At 57.6% G+C, this 17127-nt stretch overlaps 1 protein-coding gene across 1 annotated transcript; it reads left to right on the top strand.

Annotated features, from left to right (window-relative positions):
- The first annotated feature begins 3513 nt into the window (after nucleotides 1-3513).
- On the top strand, nucleotides 3514-15934 carry EPS8L1 (EPS8 signaling adaptor L1). The gene is made up of 20 exons (XM_060000384.1): nucleotides 3514-3561; nucleotides 4180-4232; nucleotides 5692-5732; nucleotides 5986-6044; nucleotides 6606-6767; nucleotides 7090-7239; nucleotides 7793-7875; nucleotides 8252-8513; nucleotides 8774-8900; nucleotides 9105-9193; nucleotides 9289-9363; nucleotides 9452-9600; nucleotides 10657-10798; nucleotides 10906-10934; nucleotides 12897-13026; nucleotides 13121-13234; nucleotides 13441-13741; nucleotides 13926-14115; nucleotides 14538-14670; nucleotides 14765-15934. Exons 2-20 carry the CDS (start codon nucleotides 4216-4218, stop codon nucleotides 14849-14851), a joined length of 2340 nt encoding a protein of 779 aa, XP_059856367.1. The 5' UTR covers nucleotides 3514-3561; nucleotides 4180-4215; the 3' UTR covers nucleotides 14852-15934.
- Nucleotides 15935-17127: the final 1193 nt, after the last annotated feature.

The raw sequence follows: 17127 nt of genomic DNA, 5'->3' as shown, positions 1-17127 counted from the left end.
AGAATATCATTCCTTGCCGCATCTTCCTTGGCGAACTCCTATTCATCCTTCAGAACCCCATCCAGTTATCACTTAACCTGGGTGGTCTTCTTTGACTGCCTCACATACCCACCACAAAGTTGGAATAAGTGTCTCCTCTGGGGACACTCAATGCCCTGTTGCCACCTCCAGCAGTGCACATGTCACTGTGAATTGCTACTGTGGGTGCCAGCAGGGTCTATTTCCCCAATCGACCTGACTTCTTGAGGGCAAAGGATGAGGCACAATTAGGTCTCAGGGACCATTTATTGAATGAATGAATGAATGGACAAATATGTAAGTAACTATATCTCCCTGAGACCCAGCTCCCATCTTATTTATATGCCCTGCCAGACCTGTGAATTCGACCTCCCTCCTTGTCCTAGGAATTCATCAGCAAATCCTACAGTTGGGGGACAGGTGTGGGGGGCATGCCTTGGGCGAGGAGGATGAGGGAAGAGATGGGGTGGTTTCAGATATGACATACAGAGGATCCTGGCTTAACAAGCAGCAGTGAGAATTCTGTTTGGTTCCCGGGATCTCCCAACAGAGAGAATAAACAATCCAGTTCCCCAATAACAAAGCTATCCCAGTTCAGGGACAGAGGCAGATTCAGACCCACAGAGTCCTAAAGTTCACTCAGTAAAAGGCGCTCTACCGTCGGTGTTTTGGTGCCGGGTTCCCCGCCCCCCGGTGAGCACCTCCACCCAGGGCTTACTGAGGCAGACAGTGCAGGGGTGTGAGCCTCCACTGGTATTTGGGAACCACGTGCTACGGTTTGGAGAGAGGGAGGCGCCTCCTTTGTGGCAGGGAAGAAGGAAGGAGGCCCTGGGCTCTGAACGAGGGCAGGGCGGAGGCTGGGTTTTGGTCTCACCTGCTGCTCCGGAGCGCAAAGAAGCTGCTGTGGGTGGGGCCTGGGGGCGCCTGCGCTCCACCGCCCTCCTCCCTCAGACCCAGGGACCAGGTCCCCAGCCCCTCCCCACTCAGACCCAGGGACCAGGTCACCAGCCCCTCCTCCCTCAGACCCAGGGGTCCAGACCCCCAGCCCTTCCCCCTCAGACCCAAGGTTCCGGGCCCCCAACCCCGCCCCCCTCAGACCCAGGGGTCCGGACCCCCAGCCCCTCCTCCCTCAGACCCAGGAGTCCAGGCCCCCGACTCCCACTGAATGCCTTTACAAGGACACTTCTCTCCACCTGCACGCGAAGAAAGGGCCTGGTCTCAGCCAGATCTGCATTTGTCATGGCCCGGAGCCACTGAGACTTGGCCAGATGGCCCTCCCCTCCGTCGCTCAGGCAGCTCCTGGCCTGGAACACTCCTCCCTCATCCTCCAGGCCACCTGGGGCTGCCAAACTTGCCCTTCAGGTTTAGCTCTGGCCACCCCACCCCTCCTCCTTCAGGAAGCCTGCCCTGACCCTCTGAGGAGCCGCCTCCAGGCTTCCGAGGCACCCTTAGCATCTGCCATTATAGGACCTGTGGAAAGAAAGACATCATCGATGTGGTTGCTAACACTTCTTCCCTAGGATTTTCTCTTCGTTGCGTACTGTACTAAGACCTCTCTGTAACCTCCTTTAATCTTCCCAGTGCTGTTATCCCCATTTTACAGATGGGGGACTGGGGCACAGAGAGGTTAAGTAATTTGCCCAGGGTCACACAGCTAGATAGGGGCCTGGACCATGAGGTGGTAGCACAGAGTAACAACCAAGATGCAGTGTCTGAACTGTATGGCCTGGGTTCAACCATCTCTACCACTTATTAGCTGTGTGATTATAGACACGTTACTTAACTTTAATATGTCTTGGTTTCTTCATGTATAAAATGGGGATCATTGAACCCATTTCTTAGGACGTTGTGAGGTTTATACACACACACACACACACACACACACACACACACACAAGGTGCTCAGAAGAGGATATGAGCACACAATAAGTATTACCAAAATTATTAAGTGGCAAAGCCAGGACTCGAACCCACACCCACCTGGGCTCTTTATGATCACACCACACAATAGGATTATCTCTCTTTCTGTCTGTTCTTTCTTCCCCATCAATCCAGGACAAGGATGTGCCTTCTCTGGTTTCCAGCCTCTCGTAGTAGAGACTGTGGGGTCAACATGTGTTCAGTGAAGCAAAAATGCACACAAGTGCACCAAATGCAAAAACTCAGTAATTCAACAAATGTCACTCCAGCACTTACTACGTGCAAGCCCCTATTCTATATGCTGCAGGTACATTGGGGAACTGAACACACAATAGTCTTTGTTGTCCTGAAGCCTTACATTCTAATGGGGAGGACATAAAACAGACAAAATAAACAGGTAATACAGTGAGTTACAGGGTGATAAATCATCTGGAGAGAAACTAAATGTTGGGGGAGGGGGAAGAGACCCTGAAGGAGGGACGGGTCAGAGGTGCTGCCGTGTTAAACAAGGTTGCCAGCCAGGCCTCCCGAGGCGCTGCCATTCAAGCGAAGACCTGAAGAAGATGAGGCAGCAAGCCTCTTCTCATCGATGGATATGAGAAGAGCTTTCCCGGCAGCGGGTACAGCAAGTGCAAAGGCCCTGAGGCAGAATGGCATCTGGGTACTCAAGGAGCAAAGGAAGAGATGAGGTAGGGTACCATCACTTAAGGCCTTGTAGAAGGTCTTCTCTTTTATCCAGAGAAATGGGGAGCCACCGAAGCCTTTTGAGAGTGGAGTGACGTAAGCTGATTCAGGTTTCTATGGGGGTCCATGCATTGAGACCGGACTGGGGAGGAAGACGGCAGGGAGACCACTCACTGCATGTGTAACTCTGAGCAAGTCTCTGAGCCCTTGTGAGCCTCAGTTTCCTCATCTGCCAAATGGAGACACCCCAACACTCACTCCACTGGGTTCGGGGAAGAAGCGGTGTGTATAACTCAGTTAGCGAGGTCCATGGCACAGGGGAAGTTCTCGAAAGGAGATTTTCATGCCTGGGGAGCCTGTTCATTTTTGTGATGCCCTTGGAGCAGTGTTGGGCATTGAGTCTTAGCTGTCATCGTTATCGGGAATTACTGAGGGACATTTCCAAAGGAGGAGGGAAGGGGAGGGCTGGGGGCCGAGGGCACCGGTGGAGATAGGAACGCCAGAGAGGAGGTGTGCACAGAGCAGGGATGGACACCAGCCCTGGAGATGGAAAGGTGGCTCCGGGTTCAAAGCCCACCCTTCCACATTGACCATGAACAAGCGGCAGTCAACTTAGCAGAGATACCAGGAGAATCGCAGAGATACCAGGAGAATTCGAAGCGGGTATTTCCGCGCGTGAAGGAGTTTGACATCGAATTACTGTAGTTTCTCCTGTTGTGATGGAGACAATAAGCTTTCTGGCTCCCCTGAGGACATCCCAGCCGGCGCCCTGGGTCTGTCAGCCAGCCCCGCCCAGGGGCCACGCCAGCAGGCTGTACCAGGTGAGTGCTCAGGTATGTGGAGGAGGGAGGGCCCTGGGAGTGAGCAGGAAGGAGAGGCCCCTGTAGGGAAGGGAGAGAAGAGCTCAGAGCCTCCTGTCTGACACAGCTTGAGCAGCAGGTGAGGAGGGGGCCCAGGGAAGACAGCTGGGTCCTAGCGAGGAGGGACGGGAGGTGGGGACTCCTGGGTCTGGGGGAGGGGAGCAGGGGGCCCAGACTCCTGGGTCCAGACACAGGAAAGGCTGGGGGAACTAAAGTCTAGTTCTGAAGAGCTGGGGGCTGGAGATCGGACCCGAACACCTAAGGGAAGACTATGGGGTCGTAGGGGCTGAGGAATTGGATGAATGTTCTCTGAGGAGACTTGGTGTCCAAACCCTTTAGTTCCAAGGGACAAGGAGCTCTGAGTTCTGGACTCCTGGGCCCCTGAGAAGGTAAAAGGCTAGAAGACAGGGAGACAGGATCCCTGGGTAGAGGAAGGAAAATGGGGTACACACAGGTTAGGGAGCTGAATGCATGGAGCCCTGAGGAACTGGGGGTGCGGCAGTGTACTAGGTGTGAGGGGGGAGGGCCTGCAGGTCTAGATTCCTGGTCTGAGGAACGACGGCCTGAGGGCCTGGACATCTGGGTCTGAGGGAGGAGGGGCTGGGGGCCCGGATTCCTGGTCTGAGCGGGGAGGTGCTGGGGCAGGAACCATAGGTCCTGCGATCAGGTCCGGCCTCACCTCTTTGCTGCCTCCCAGGGCTCCAGGTGGCAGGAGCTCCCCATTCTCGGCACCATGAGCTCCACCACTGGGTAAGTACCCCCGCCCACCGGGTCCCCCGGCCGCCCCGCCCTTCCCCCCGACCCTTTCATCCACACCCGCAGCCCGGACACTCTGAGGACCACCTGAGCTGCCTCCCTCCTGCTGCCAAGCAGACAGACCTGGGTCCAAATCCAGGCGCTAACTTTCAGCAGTGGTGTGGCCCTGGCCAAAGGACATCACCTCTTCAAGCCTCAGTCCCTCCTCCGTGAAACAGGGACAATTCCGATAGGCTAATGCGCATACGGCACCTAGCAGAGCATCTGACCAACAGCAGGTGTTCAACTCATGAGAGCTGCTAGGTCATCGCTGTTACCTTTTTCCTTTTTCTTTTTTTGGCTGCGCTGCGTGGCATCTGGGATCTTAGTTCCCCAACCAGGGATGGAACCTGGGCCCACGGCACTGAAAGCACCGAGTCCTAACCACTGGACCTCCAGGGAATTCCCAGTTGTTATATCTTATTATTAAATATTGACCCTTTGCTAAAAGCTCAGGACTGTTCATAATGAAGGGTCAAGTCTCCTGGAGTAAGCAGGGAGAAGGATAAAGAGAGAAGTGTGGGAATAGCTGCATGGGAGATGGAAGGGAGTGAGTTCTCCAGCCCAGAGGTAAACAAATTGTGGGGAGATTTGACTGACAAGGGCAGGAAGAGGAGCAGAGGTTTGACTAAAAGAGTTTCTCATCCTTCATCTCTCATCTCCGACCCCAACCAAGCTCTGAGCTGTTATTTCTGTGGAAATGGGGACTCGAGAATTCTCAGAGAAAGATCTGGCTGAAAAGAACCTGGCCCGTGGGGGTAGGAGGGGAAGAAGATAACTTTCCATCTACTCCCAATACTAATGCTATTGTAAAAAATCCCATTTATTGGGAGTTCCCTGGTGGTCTAGTGGTTAGGATTTGGCGCTTTCAGTGCCATGGCCCAGGTTCAATCCCTGGTCGGGGAACTGAGATCCTGCAAGCCACGCAGCACAGCGCAGCCACAAAAAAAGAAGAAAAAAATCCCATTTATTGAGCAACTACTGTGTGTTAAGCCTTTTGCATCATCTTAATAATGATAATAACAGTTACTAAGGCTGCACAACATTCCAACTGCATCATCTCATTGAATTCGCCCAACAGACCTACCAGACACCATAGGGTAACTAACCCCTGTCTTATGGAAAGGGAAACTGAAGCAGGAGAGATCGTCTCCCACCCGGGGTCTCATGACAAAGCAGTAGCTGACAGGGGATTTGAACCCAGGTCTGGGTGACAGTAGAGACCACACTCGCCACCACGAGCCAGTACCACTGCCATACTTGTCTCGTTAAAGTCCAGCTCTGGCCCTGCCCTCCCCTGCTCAAAACCCTCCATGGCTCCCCACCGCCCTCACAAGCTCTGCTGGGCACTCAAAACTCCCATGATCTGCCCCCAATTCCCATGGCCCCTCTCACCCCTCTTTTCCTTCACTAGTCCAGAAGCTTCTCCCAAACGGAGTGCCAAGTCTATCTATGGTGAGTTGAGGGGCAAGGAAGCCCCGGGCCAAGAGAAACTAGGTCTGAGGGAGGAGGTAACTGAGGACCCGAACTCCTGGATCTGATGGGGGAAGGGTTTGGGGGTCTGGACTCCTTTTCTGAGGGAGGAGGGGCTGGGGGTCTGGACTCCTGGGTCTGGAGGGGAGGGGGCTGGGGGGCTGGACTCCTGAGTCTGAGGGGGAAGGGGCTGGGAGCTGGGTCTCCTGCAGCCATTCTCCTTCTCCCCCCACAGAACAGAGGAAGCGTTACTCCACCGAGGTTATGGCCGATGTTTCCCAATATCCAGTCAATGTGAGTCTGGGGTCTGTGTTGCCACGGGGAGTCTTGCAGGAGGCAAGGCAGGCCTGAGGAGATGGGGGAGTTGAAAGCAGTTGGACCTCCAAGCCGTAAGAACTTGGGAAACTCAGTTAGCTCATCTGCAAAGTGGACTTCTTCTGCCTTGCCTCAGATGTGGGTATCCAGTGGAGGAACTCAATTCCACTTGAATCTGCCAACTTTTCCTCTGGACCAGCTCCTGTGCTGGATAGCTGGACCACAGGGACAAATCAGATGCAATCCTGGATGAGTAGGGGTCAGACAAGGTCCAGAGGTACCAGCAAAATTGCCAGGTGCTCTAACGGAGGTAGAGCTGCTTAGAAGGAACTAGATATAATCCAGACCATTCTCTGCCTTCAAGGGGTCTAGCTGGAGAGCTAGACCCAGGGAAGACACACAAAGGGCACTGGGAGGAGGTGGAGCAGGTGATCAGAGAAGGCTTCCCAGAGGAGGTGTGCGTAGTCGCAGGCTATAAGGCTGATGCCAGGGGCTTCTCAGCCCACCTGGCTTCATCCCGGGACTCACTGCTTTCTCCAGCACCTGGTGACCTTCTGCCTGGGTGAGGAGGATGGCGTGCACACAGTGGAGGACGCCTCGCGGAAGCTGGCCCTCATGGACAGCCAAGGCCGCGTCTGGGCCCAGGACATGCTGCTGCGCGTGTCTCCCACACACGTCGCGCTGCTGGACCCAGTCTCCAAGGTGCCACGGGGCACACGGGTGGAAGGAGCAGCTTGGACTGAGCCCACCAAGGCATGGAGAGCCCTAGGGACCTCAGGGATCTGAGTGTGAATCTTGATTCCTGCACGTTCTTCCTCTAGGAACTTTGGCAAGGGACCCCCGCCCCCTTTTTGAACCTCATTAGCCTCATCTATTAAACAGGGGTTAACTATCCTTGGCCCCTCAACTTGGGGTGGAGGTTGCCCTGCGCAGTGCCTGTACGTGCTGGCACTGCTGGCACCACTTAGGAGTATCCTTGGCTCAGGGTCTCAGTTTACCCGCTGTCCCACCCTCCACCCCACAGGAGGAGCTGGAGTCTTACCCGCTGAGCGCCATCGTGCGTTGCGACACGGTGATACCGCCGGGCCAGAGCTGCTCACTGCTGCTGCTCGTGTGCCAGGAGCCCGAGCGCACGCAGCCCGACGTGCACTTCTTCCAGGGCCTGCGTCTGGGGGTGAGCGAGCGGGGGTCGGGGCCACAGACTGAGACCCTGCGGATTCCGGGCGGAGTCCGGAGCCGGACCTCCAACGGGGCGGGGCCTCTAAGACGGGGGCCACGGTGTACGGCAAAGGCGGGGTCAGGGCCAGCGGAGGGGGCGTGACCTGTAAAGGAATTCTGGGAGGGAGGGGGATTTGAGAACAGATTGAACGTAGGGTCGAGAAGGAACGAGAGGGCCGAATGGAGACGGAGGCTAAGAGCTAAGAGCTCGGACAGAACGTGGACAGAACATGGAAGTGAGGGTCTGGGGGAGCAGCCAGAACTAGGATGGGAGTGAGTGTGGTCAGGGGCGAAGCGCCAGCTGGACGGGGCCTTCGTGGTTGGGGGAGGGGCCTAAGGCAGGGACAGTTTAAGAGCCAGGGTGTGAGTTCAGGGCGTGGACGTGCGTGGGCGCAGTGCGTGAGCTATGGCTGGACGTGGTCTGGGGCCGAGCTGAGGAACCGATTCGGAGAGCCGCCTGGGCGGGCAGTGGGTGGGTTGCGGTCGTGGCCTGACGGCGTGATTGACAGGCGGAGCTGATCCGAGAGGACATCCAGGGAGCTCTGCACAACTATCGCTCGGGCCGCGGGGAGCGCAGGGCGGCGGCGCTCAGGTAAGGGGGTCGGGCTGGAAGCTGGGGAGAAGAGACGACGGGGAGGTCTCTGGGGAGCCAGCTCCCCTCTTTGGGCCTTAGTTTCCCCAACCGAGAAATCGGTGGATACCACTAGCCTAGAGCAGAACGAGTTTTAAATGGAGTCAAACAAACCCTGTACCAAGTGTACTCCCCTCCCCTCGGTTTCTCCTCCCTCTGCCTCAGTTTCCCTCCGGAGAGGTGCTCTCCCATCCCCCATATATCGGATTTCTCCCTACCACTGAGAGCCTAGGTTTGACCCCTTTGGGCCACAGTGTTTCAGATTGAAGCCCCGAATTTCTCCCCTCCCCGGACCCCTCGGTGTGCCCAGCCTTAGTTTCCCCTTCTTCCCCCGCAGGGCTACTCGAAAGGAGCTGCAGTGCCACCCCTCGCCCGCCGCCGAGACCCCGCCCCTGCAGCACCGCCCGACGGTCCGCGCCGCGATCAACACGGTGGAGCCGGCCACGGGCCGCGGGCGACCCCAGGCGGACCCCATCCCAGAGACTGCAGAGATGCGGAGGCCGGGCCGGGCGGAGGTCTGCAGCAGCGCTGACCCGACCTCTCGGGACCTGGGCCCCTGCGGCCCAGACCTGGCCAGTCTGCAGGCGGAGCGGGAAGTGGTGAGTGAGGCGGGTCTAGGGCCGGGGCGGGACTGGCTGCAGGTGTGAATCTTCTGTCAGGGGGTGGGGCTTGGTTCTGGGGACTTGGTCAGACTTCTGGGGGGGTGGCTGGAAGGGACAGAGTGGGGGCAGAGTCAAGCATCAGAGGGCGTGGCCCGGCCTAAATGTGCCTAAGCGCTCTTGGTTTGAGAGGGCTTGGACAGGGGTGATGAGGGTCCAAGATTCAGGGGTCCCACGTATCCCCCTGCTCTGCCCCCCAGGACATCCTGAACCACGTGTTCGACGACGTGGAGACCTTCGTATCAAGGCTGCAGAAGTCTGCCGAGGCGACCCGAGTGCTGGAGCACCGAGAGCGCAGCCGCAGGACCCGGCACCGGGAGGCCGGGGGTGAGGAGGCGCCACCGAGTGGCAATCCTGAACACCCTCTTCCTGGCCACTCCCAGATATCCACCCTCTCCCTTGGGTCTCCCCTTGCACCCCCTGCCAGTTTGACTCCCTATCGCGATCTCACTGGGTCTCTGCCTCTCTCTTCGACCCTGCCTGACGCTGTCTGCATGTGCCCCATCACCGCGCCTGCCTCTCTACCCACAGAGGGCCTCCTGACGCTGCGGGCCAAGCCGCCCTCAGAGGCCGAGTTCATTGATGTGCTTCAGAAAATCAAGTACGCCTTCAGCTTGCTGGTGAGGACGCGTTCATCCCGGGGCGTCAGGGGGCGAGGGGAATAACAAACCTGACCTGTCCGCGCACTAATACCAGCACCTCCCCGGCTCCACAGGCCCGGCTGCGCAGCAACATCGCCAACCCCTCCTCCCCAGAACTGCTGCACTTCCTGTTCGGACCTCTGCAAATGGTGAGACACCCCCGGCCTGAGGGCTGCCTGCAGCAGGAGGGTTCCACTTCAAGGTCTGATAGCTTGCCCACTCTTGCGCCGCTGCCAGATTGTGGACGCCTCGGGCGGCCCCCAGTTCGCGAGCTGCGTGCGGCGGCCGCATCTGACTTCCGAGGCTGTGGCGCTGCTGTGGGACAACGTCACCCAACTTGAAAACACGCTCTGGACCTCGTTGGGGGACTCTTGGACCCGCCCGGGGTAAGAGGCGGGGGTGGGAGGCTGGAGGAGCGGCAATTTAGGGGCGGGGCTGGGAGGCTGGGGTCGTGGTGATTGGAGAGACAGGCCTGAAAGGCAGGAGGCGTGGTGATCCAGGGGCGGAGCGGGGCGGGGGTGGGTGGGTGCTGGCTGGGAGCGTGGTGATTGGAGGGACAGGGCTGGGAAGCAGGAGGCGTGGTAATTTAGGGGTGGGGTTGGGAGGAAGTGGCGGGACTGTTGGAAAGATGGGGCTAGGAGGGTAGGTTAGTTGTGGGGCTTAGCTAGAGGGTGTCGCCAAAGAAATTGAAGTTCAGGTGGGACTAGGTCAAATGCCACGATCCGATGAGGAAAGGCGAGCAGCTTTGCGTGGCGTATGAAACTGTCTGCTGAGCCTCAGACAGCAGCTACCCCCTTTGGTGGTGTGGCAGTGCCGGTGGTTCTCTCCTAGGCAGGCCTGTCAACTCCAGGCTCTGGTAGTAATTTGTACCCAGGACCTGTCCTCTTAGCCACTCACCTTTCCCCAAGGAGTGTGTTGTTTTCTCTGTTTAAAAAAGTTGCAAAAATAAATCTTAAAGTTAGGTAGTTAGGTTTTTCATAGCATGATTTAAAAAAAAAAAAACTCAAACCGGAATAAAAGGCAGGACTTAGGGGAATGGAGTGAGGCTATGCCGAAGAGGCGGGCTTAGGAAACGTTTGGTCTGTGGCTTAGGAAACGTTTGGAAAGGGGGAGCAGTCTTTGCGCTTGGAGGCTGAGAGCTTCAAGGGAGTAGGTGCAGAGCTAGCTGCTGGACTTAGGGGAAAGGGACGGGATGTGTGTAGCTAGAAACACGGTTTGGAATCAGAGGCCAGGGCGGAGCATGAATGGAATCAGGGTATTTACAAATATAGTTGATGTCGTGGATGCAGCTTAGAGGCAAGGGCAGGGCTTGGCAAAAGGGGGCAGGATTAGACTTGTTGGAATAGAACGAGGCTTAAGGGGAGGGGGAGAACTTCATGAAGTTACTGACAGGGAGGTCATACCAGGATCCCTGAGGATCCCTTGCCCCTCCTTGGCTGCAGGATAGAGCTACCCTCAGAGGAGGGACCCCCATACAGACCTGAGTTCTACAGCGGCTGGGAGCCCACAGCCACGGACCCACAGGGCCGCGCCTGGGAAGACCCGGTAGAGAAACAGCTACAGCACGAGCGGCGCCGCCGGCAGGTGAGGCTAAGGCTTAAGCTGCCCCAGATGACACAGGGGGGGCCGTGACTGGGAATTCTGGGGCGCAGGCCGGGCCCCACCTGATCTACTGCTCTCATCTCCTGCAGCAAAGCACTCCTCAGGTCGCTGTCAATGGGTAAGTGTCAATGGGTGAGTCGGGTCAGGTGGGGTCCAGGAGGGGTGCGTCCTGGGGGGTCCCAGCGCTGACTCCGCTTCCCCTTTTTTCTTTTTCCTTTTGTCTTCCCGGCTCTTCGAAGGTGGGTGAGGTGGCGATGAGGCAGGGGCCTGGGCTGGGACGGGGGGAGGATCAACGAGGGAGGGAGTGGGGCCCAGACTTCTGGGTTCTAGGGAGGAGGGAACTGGAGGCCCAGATTCCAGGGTCTAAGGGAGGAGGGTGCTGGGAGTGGGTAAAGTCTGAGAGGGACCTCTAGATCCCCAAAGGTCTGGAAGAAGGCAGTTTGGTTTCCCAGGGCCTGGGAAGCTCCCTGCCTGGGTCCCTATAAGGACAGAGTCCTGGGTGTTGGAGAGAAGAGGCTGGGGAATTAGATATTGGGTTTTGAAGAAGAGCTCAAGTCTGGTGCTTGGGACCTTGGAGACCCAGGGAAGTAGGCTTGGGACTTAAAGGGCCAAGGGGCAAGTTTCTGGGAAAGTTAGGAAGTGGTAGTATCTCTGGGCTCCTGAGAGAGGTAAAGGCTGGGAGGCTGGACCCTTGCTTTCCCAAGGCTCTAGAGCAATTGTCTCAGTCCCTGCTGGGTGTCACACTGGGACCTTTTAAGCATTAAAAGGTCGAGGAAATTAAAGCTTGAGATCTGGACTCCTAGGTCTCTGGAGGAGGAAAGAACTGGGGGTGCAAATTCATAGTTCCAACAAGCAATGGTGGTGCAGACTCTTGGGTCCCGGGGGAAGAAGGGCCTAGAGGAGCTAGGATTCCTTGGGCAAGTCGGGGGGCAGATGGGAGGGAAGCTGCGTGGGATGAGAAGACAACAAAGCCGCAGGTCTGGAGGAGCAGAAGGGGGTCTGGGTGAGGGCTTGGGCAGAGAGTCTCAGCAGAGACGGCGGCGTGCTGGGAGCTGCCGCCGGCCCCACACAGGGGGTGCCTCGGCCCTGAAGACTCCCCTCTCCCTTGCACAGGTAGGCCTGATCCGGGCTGAGGTGCCTTTTACTGGGTTGTCAGAGCTAAAAGTCTGCTCCCCTCCCCCCAGCTGCCTGGTCTAGCGGACCCCCCTCTCGGTGCGCTTCTGAACCTTGAGCTTGACACCCACAGCTTTTAACTCACCTTTTTTTTGCGCTTCAAGTTCTTTGCGGAGGGCAGGAGGGGAATGGAAATAATAATAATCCCTCCCTGAAAGAGGGAGAAGTCTGTGAGTTTGTACAGGCTAGCAGTCAGGAGCTCAGGGTCATGGGAGCACGCAGGTTCACATCCAGCTGCGTGCGAGTAGAATGGAATTACTCAGCACATGAGCTCTGGGGCCAGCCTGCCCGGGTCCCAGCCTGACTACACCTCTTTCTTGCTCTGTGACCTTTACATCACCGTGTCACTTGATATCACTGTTCCTTTCCTGTAAAATGGAGATAATAATTGGGTCTCTGGAGGGAGGAAGGAACTAGGGGGTCCAAACTCATGGTTCTACCAAGTGTTGTCTCTAGCATCAAATCAGCTAATACATGTAGCAGACTTTGAACAGTGTCTGGCATGTAATAAGTGCTATATAAGTGCTAACTATTGTTTTTATTATGTTTATGAGTTATCATTATGCATGAGTCAAGTACACAGTAGATGCTCAATAAACAGCAGCTGTTTCTAGCTGTGTAATCTGGGGAGAGTCATTCTATTTCTCTGAGCCTGAATGTTCTCATCTATAAAATGGAGCTGATGCTAGTACTCATATCATGTGCCTACTGCATGGTGCCAGGCACATAAGGAGCACAGTATATTCAAACCGGTATTACAATTTCAAACCTCTGTTAACAGTATTAACCGGCCTCCCCTGCCTCGACCCCTGCTTGGCGTTAACCCCAGCTCACACCAACACCCTACAGTCCAGAGCAGTGGAGCTGGCTACCTCCTTACCCCGCAACCCTTTCCCCTTCTCCTCAGTCACCAAGACCAGGAACCAGAAGCTGAGCCCCAGGGGCTGGAGCCGGCGGGAAAGTGGGTCCTATGTAATTATGACTTCCAGGCGCGCAATAGCAGCGAGCTGTCTGTCAAGCAGTGGGACATATTGGAGGTCAGAGGAGTGGGGGACGGGGTGTGGGGCTGGGGGGTTGGAGTCCACCCAGCCCTAGCTACAGACACAGCCTCTGAACCCTTCCCTCTTCCAGGTCCTGGATGACCAGCGCAAGTGGTGGAAGGTTCGGGACCAGAGGGGGCAGGAGGGATATGTACCCTATAATATCCTGACACCCCACCCGGGGCCGCGGGGGGGCCGCAGCCTGGTGAGCCAGGGCAGACTCCTGGATCTTGAGGGAAGAGGGGCTGGGCTCAGATCCTGGGTCCTGGGAACAAGAGGCGTGAGGGATAAGGGGTCAAAGTCACTGGCAGAGGAAGTGGCTGAGGATTCGGAAATTCACCTCCAGGCTAAGGGGACTGGGACGCAGTCCTCTTTCCGATCCAGGTGCTCTCCTCTTTTTCCCCTCTCCAGGAGAACAGCACTCCCTCTCCCCCTCCACCACCAATGTCGGCCCCGGCTCCGGCTCCCCCTCCACCACCAGCGCCGGCCGTGGCTCCGGCTCCCCACCCCCCACCAGCGTCCGCCCTGGCTCCGGCTCCCCCTCCCCCGTCAGCCTCGGCCCCGGCTCCTACCCCCCCGCCCCCTCCCGCACCAGTGCCGACCCTGGCTCCAGCTCCCGGTGCCCGACCAGCGCGGACCCAGGCTCCGGCTCCGTCTCGGTCTCCCAGGGACAGCTGCGAGAGCCTCAACAACTTGGACTCCGGCAATAAGGGTGAGTGGTGGGGGCACCCCTTCGAAGGAGCGGTCCTTGTCCTCGCTTTCCAGGCAGAGAAACCGAGGCTCAGAAAGAGTAAACAGAGTCCCGACCCATCACGAGGACGCTGGAGGTCCCCGACCCTCTGAGCCCAGGGCCCTTCGCCCTGAGTCCGCCCTCCCTCCCGGTTTCCCGCCTGCAGAGAAATTCTCCCAGATGCTCAGTATCAACGAGGAGCTGCAGGCACGCCTGGCCCAGGGCCTCACGGGCCCCAGCCGCGCAGCCCCGGGGCCCCGCGCCCCGGAGCCCCGCGCCCCGGAGCCGCAGCTCAGCCCGCGCTCCAACGCTTCGGAGGTCCGCGCCTGGCTGCAGGGCAAGGGCTTTAGTTCAGGGTGAGTGTGGCAGGTGCCGGCTAGGGGACCCTGAGATACCGGCGCTAGGGGCGGAGCGCTCCGATTGGCCCAGAGGGGGCATGGCAGACCACGGGAGACCGGGATTGGTCCAAAACGGGGGTCTGTCTGATAGCAACTGTGACTGTCGGGCTGCGATTGCCATGTTTTTCCAGGCTCCGATTGGAGTCTCTAGGGAAGCACCGCCTCCCTTGGAAGGCAGCCCCCCCCCCCCCCACGGCGCGCTATGATTGGTGGATGGGGATTCAGGAGCCATCAGCAGCGGCCGCCCCCCGGCTTGAGAGCTAGAATGCTGCTCAGATTGGACAAAGGGCTAAGCGGGCGTAAAGTGGTTGGTGGGGCTGAGGAGGCTTGAGCCGTGATTGGCCAACAGGCCTGACTGTGCCCTGGATGCCCCTGCTCAGGACCGTGGCCGCGCTAGGCGCACTGAGCGGCGCGCAGCTATTCTCGCTGCAGAAAGATAAGTTTCGGGCGCTGAGCCCCGAGGAGGGGGCGCGCGTGTACAGCCAGATCACAGTGCAGCGCTCGCTGCTGGAGGTGAGGCGGGCGCTCGTCCCCGAGCCCGGACTGGGGAGGGGGCTGAGGTCTCTGCCTGCAAGGTCCTGATTTTCCACCCCCACCCCCACTCCAGGACAAAGAGAAAGTGTCAGAGCTGGAGGCGGTAATGAAGAAGCAAAAGAAGAGGATGGAAGACGAGGTGGAAACGGAAGTCATTTGATCCTTCCCCGCCCCTCCACTAAGTTTCCAGGAAGCAGCCCCGCGGGAGAACGGACTCTGCAGACTGCCCCCACCAACGGAAGTAGATCCCTCCAGGGATCGCCGACCTGTTCCAGCCTTGGTCTTACCCCGTCCGGTTAGATAAATCGGCCCGTCCTTAATGGAGTCTCCTGAGAAGTGCTCTCTTATTGGCCGAGAACGGGCACTGAGACAATTTAGGGCAAGTGCTTGCGCTCGGGAGCCCTGTGTATTGTGATAATGCTACCCAGTCTATAAACAGCCTCCTCTTAGCAGGCGATGTCAACTGCTGTCCCTTTTCTACCCGGGTACCAGGGGCCAGGAACCTGCCCCTCACCCCAGCAACAGCCTCACAGGAAAGGAATCTAGCAGATGTCTCCACTCTCTTTAGTTTCTTTCTCTGAATCCTCCCAACTCAGGCTTCCTCCTGACCTCCCAGCCTCCAGTCTGTCCTCTAGTTCACTCCAGAGGGATCTTCTGAACACCCGAGGCCCCAGTCCACCCCTTGCTCAAAATCCTTTTCTGGCTCGCCGTCGCCGTCTTAGCCCCATAGCCTGGCATTCGAGGCCCTGAGTGGTTTGGTCCCTATATCTCCAACCTCGTCCTCACCTCCTCATCCCCAGTGCATTCTGGTCCTACCCTTCTCCACACACTCCCCAAACCCCTTCAACCACTGGAGTTTTAACAATGGCTGGTTTCTGCTGGCTGGAACGATTCTCTGCCTGTTGAAATCCTATTCAGCTGTCCTGACCCAGCTCAAATACCCTCTTTGGAAAAGCCTGCCCTCATCCCCTAGGTTAGTCTCCCAGCATCCACTTTTACACCTTGTTCTCCACCTCCAGCCAGGGGTCCAGCTACGGAGAAGTGGCTGCCTCCTGAATGTGTCACAGGCTTCCTGGCCACTCTTCATCCTGTGAGAAGACGGCCTAACAGGAACTTCCTACCTCCTCAGCAACAGCTCCTTTTCCCTCTGGCCAGCCAGCCACTTTTTCCCGTCATCTGGGTGGCTGGCGAGGCTGGTTTGGGACTGGTTTTCTCTGGATCCCAACCTGGTTCAGCTTGGACGCTTCTGCTTCCCCAGAATGCCCCCTGACAAGCTCCCCTCCCCACCCCAACCAATTCCTGCTGGCCTCTCCCACGGAGCTCAGTCAGCTTCCAGCCGAGCCACCAGATGGCGCCCTCCAAAACCAGATCGGAAGGGACCAGAGGCACAGCCCTAGGCAGGCAGGAGCTGGTCCTCAGCCCCTATTTGCCGCCCTCACGCCTCTGCTTCCTTCGGGAACCAGACACATCATCTCTCCAAGATCCCTTCCCATCTCAACCCCACCCTCTCCCCTGCTCACACACCTCCGCAGGCTCCCCATGTCCCACCAGATAAAATCCGCGATGCGGCTCGGCAGCTGAGGGCCTGTAGCCTGCCTAGCATACAAGCTTCTCGAGCACAGTGCTCTGCTTCCCTCTTCCTGTCTCCACGCCTCAGTTCATGCTGTTCGTTTCACCCGGAATACTCTCAGCCCTAGCAGGTGTCTAATCGTCTTTCAGCCTCTTGCCTGCTGCCCCAGCCCCTGTTTCTAACCAAAGAACCACAGAAGCAAGCAGTTCCCCAAAACAAAAGTTTTCCCCTGGGACTTCCCTGGGGGTCCAGCGGTCAGGACGCTGCGCTTCCACTGCAGGGGGCACAAATTCAACCCCTGGTCGGGGAGCTTAGCTCCCGCAGGCCACGCAGCACAGCCAAAAAAAAAAAAAAGTCCTTACCAGGGCCACACTCCTACAAGGCCAGCCCTTACTTCTCCAACCTCATCCCCTGCTACTTTCCTACATTTCAGGCACGTTTTTATCCCTTTGCCCACGCTGTTCTCATCCGGAAGACTCCTCAAATACCCACATGGCTCGTTCCCAGACGCCTTCAAGTACCTGCCAGTGCCAGCTTTCCAGTAAGGTCTATTCTGACCACCCTGTGCAAAGTGTCGCAGCCTGACATTCGGTGTTGCAATCAGACACGCCCCAGTTTTGGACCAATCCCGGACCCCCGTGGTCTGCCACGCCCCCTCTGGGCCAATCAGAGTGTTCCGCCAGGCACGCACTCCTGCACACGCGCACACCAGCCTCCCTAACCCCTGCCGCCCCCTCTGCTTTCTCTCCGCAGCACTACCACTGGCAACGCATTTATTTTGTCACTGGGTGCCTCATGCCTCTCCTCCTGAAATGTATCGGATCTTTACCTGTCTCATGCACTACTGTACCACCAACACGTAGGAC

The sequence above is a fragment of the Delphinus delphis genome, chromosome 20 (assembly GCF_949987515.2).
Source record: "Delphinus delphis chromosome 20, mDelDel1.2, whole genome shotgun sequence".
Taxonomy (NCBI): domain Eukaryota; kingdom Metazoa; phylum Chordata; class Mammalia; order Artiodactyla; family Delphinidae; genus Delphinus; species Delphinus delphis.
This window is presented reverse-complemented; position numbering and strand designations above follow the sequence as displayed.

Excerpts from the sequence above, each read along its gene's own strand:
- EPS8L1 (XM_060000384.1), top strand. Across the intron at positions 6,768-7,089 it reads TGCTGGACCCAGTCTCCAAG|GAGGAGCTGGAGTCTTACCC; the intron begins GTGCCACGGGGC and ends TCCACCCCACAG. Across the intron at positions 7,876-8,251 it reads CGCAGGGCGGCGGCGCTCAG|GGCTACTCGAAAGGAGCTGC; the intron begins GTAAGGGGGTCG and ends CTTCCCCCGCAG.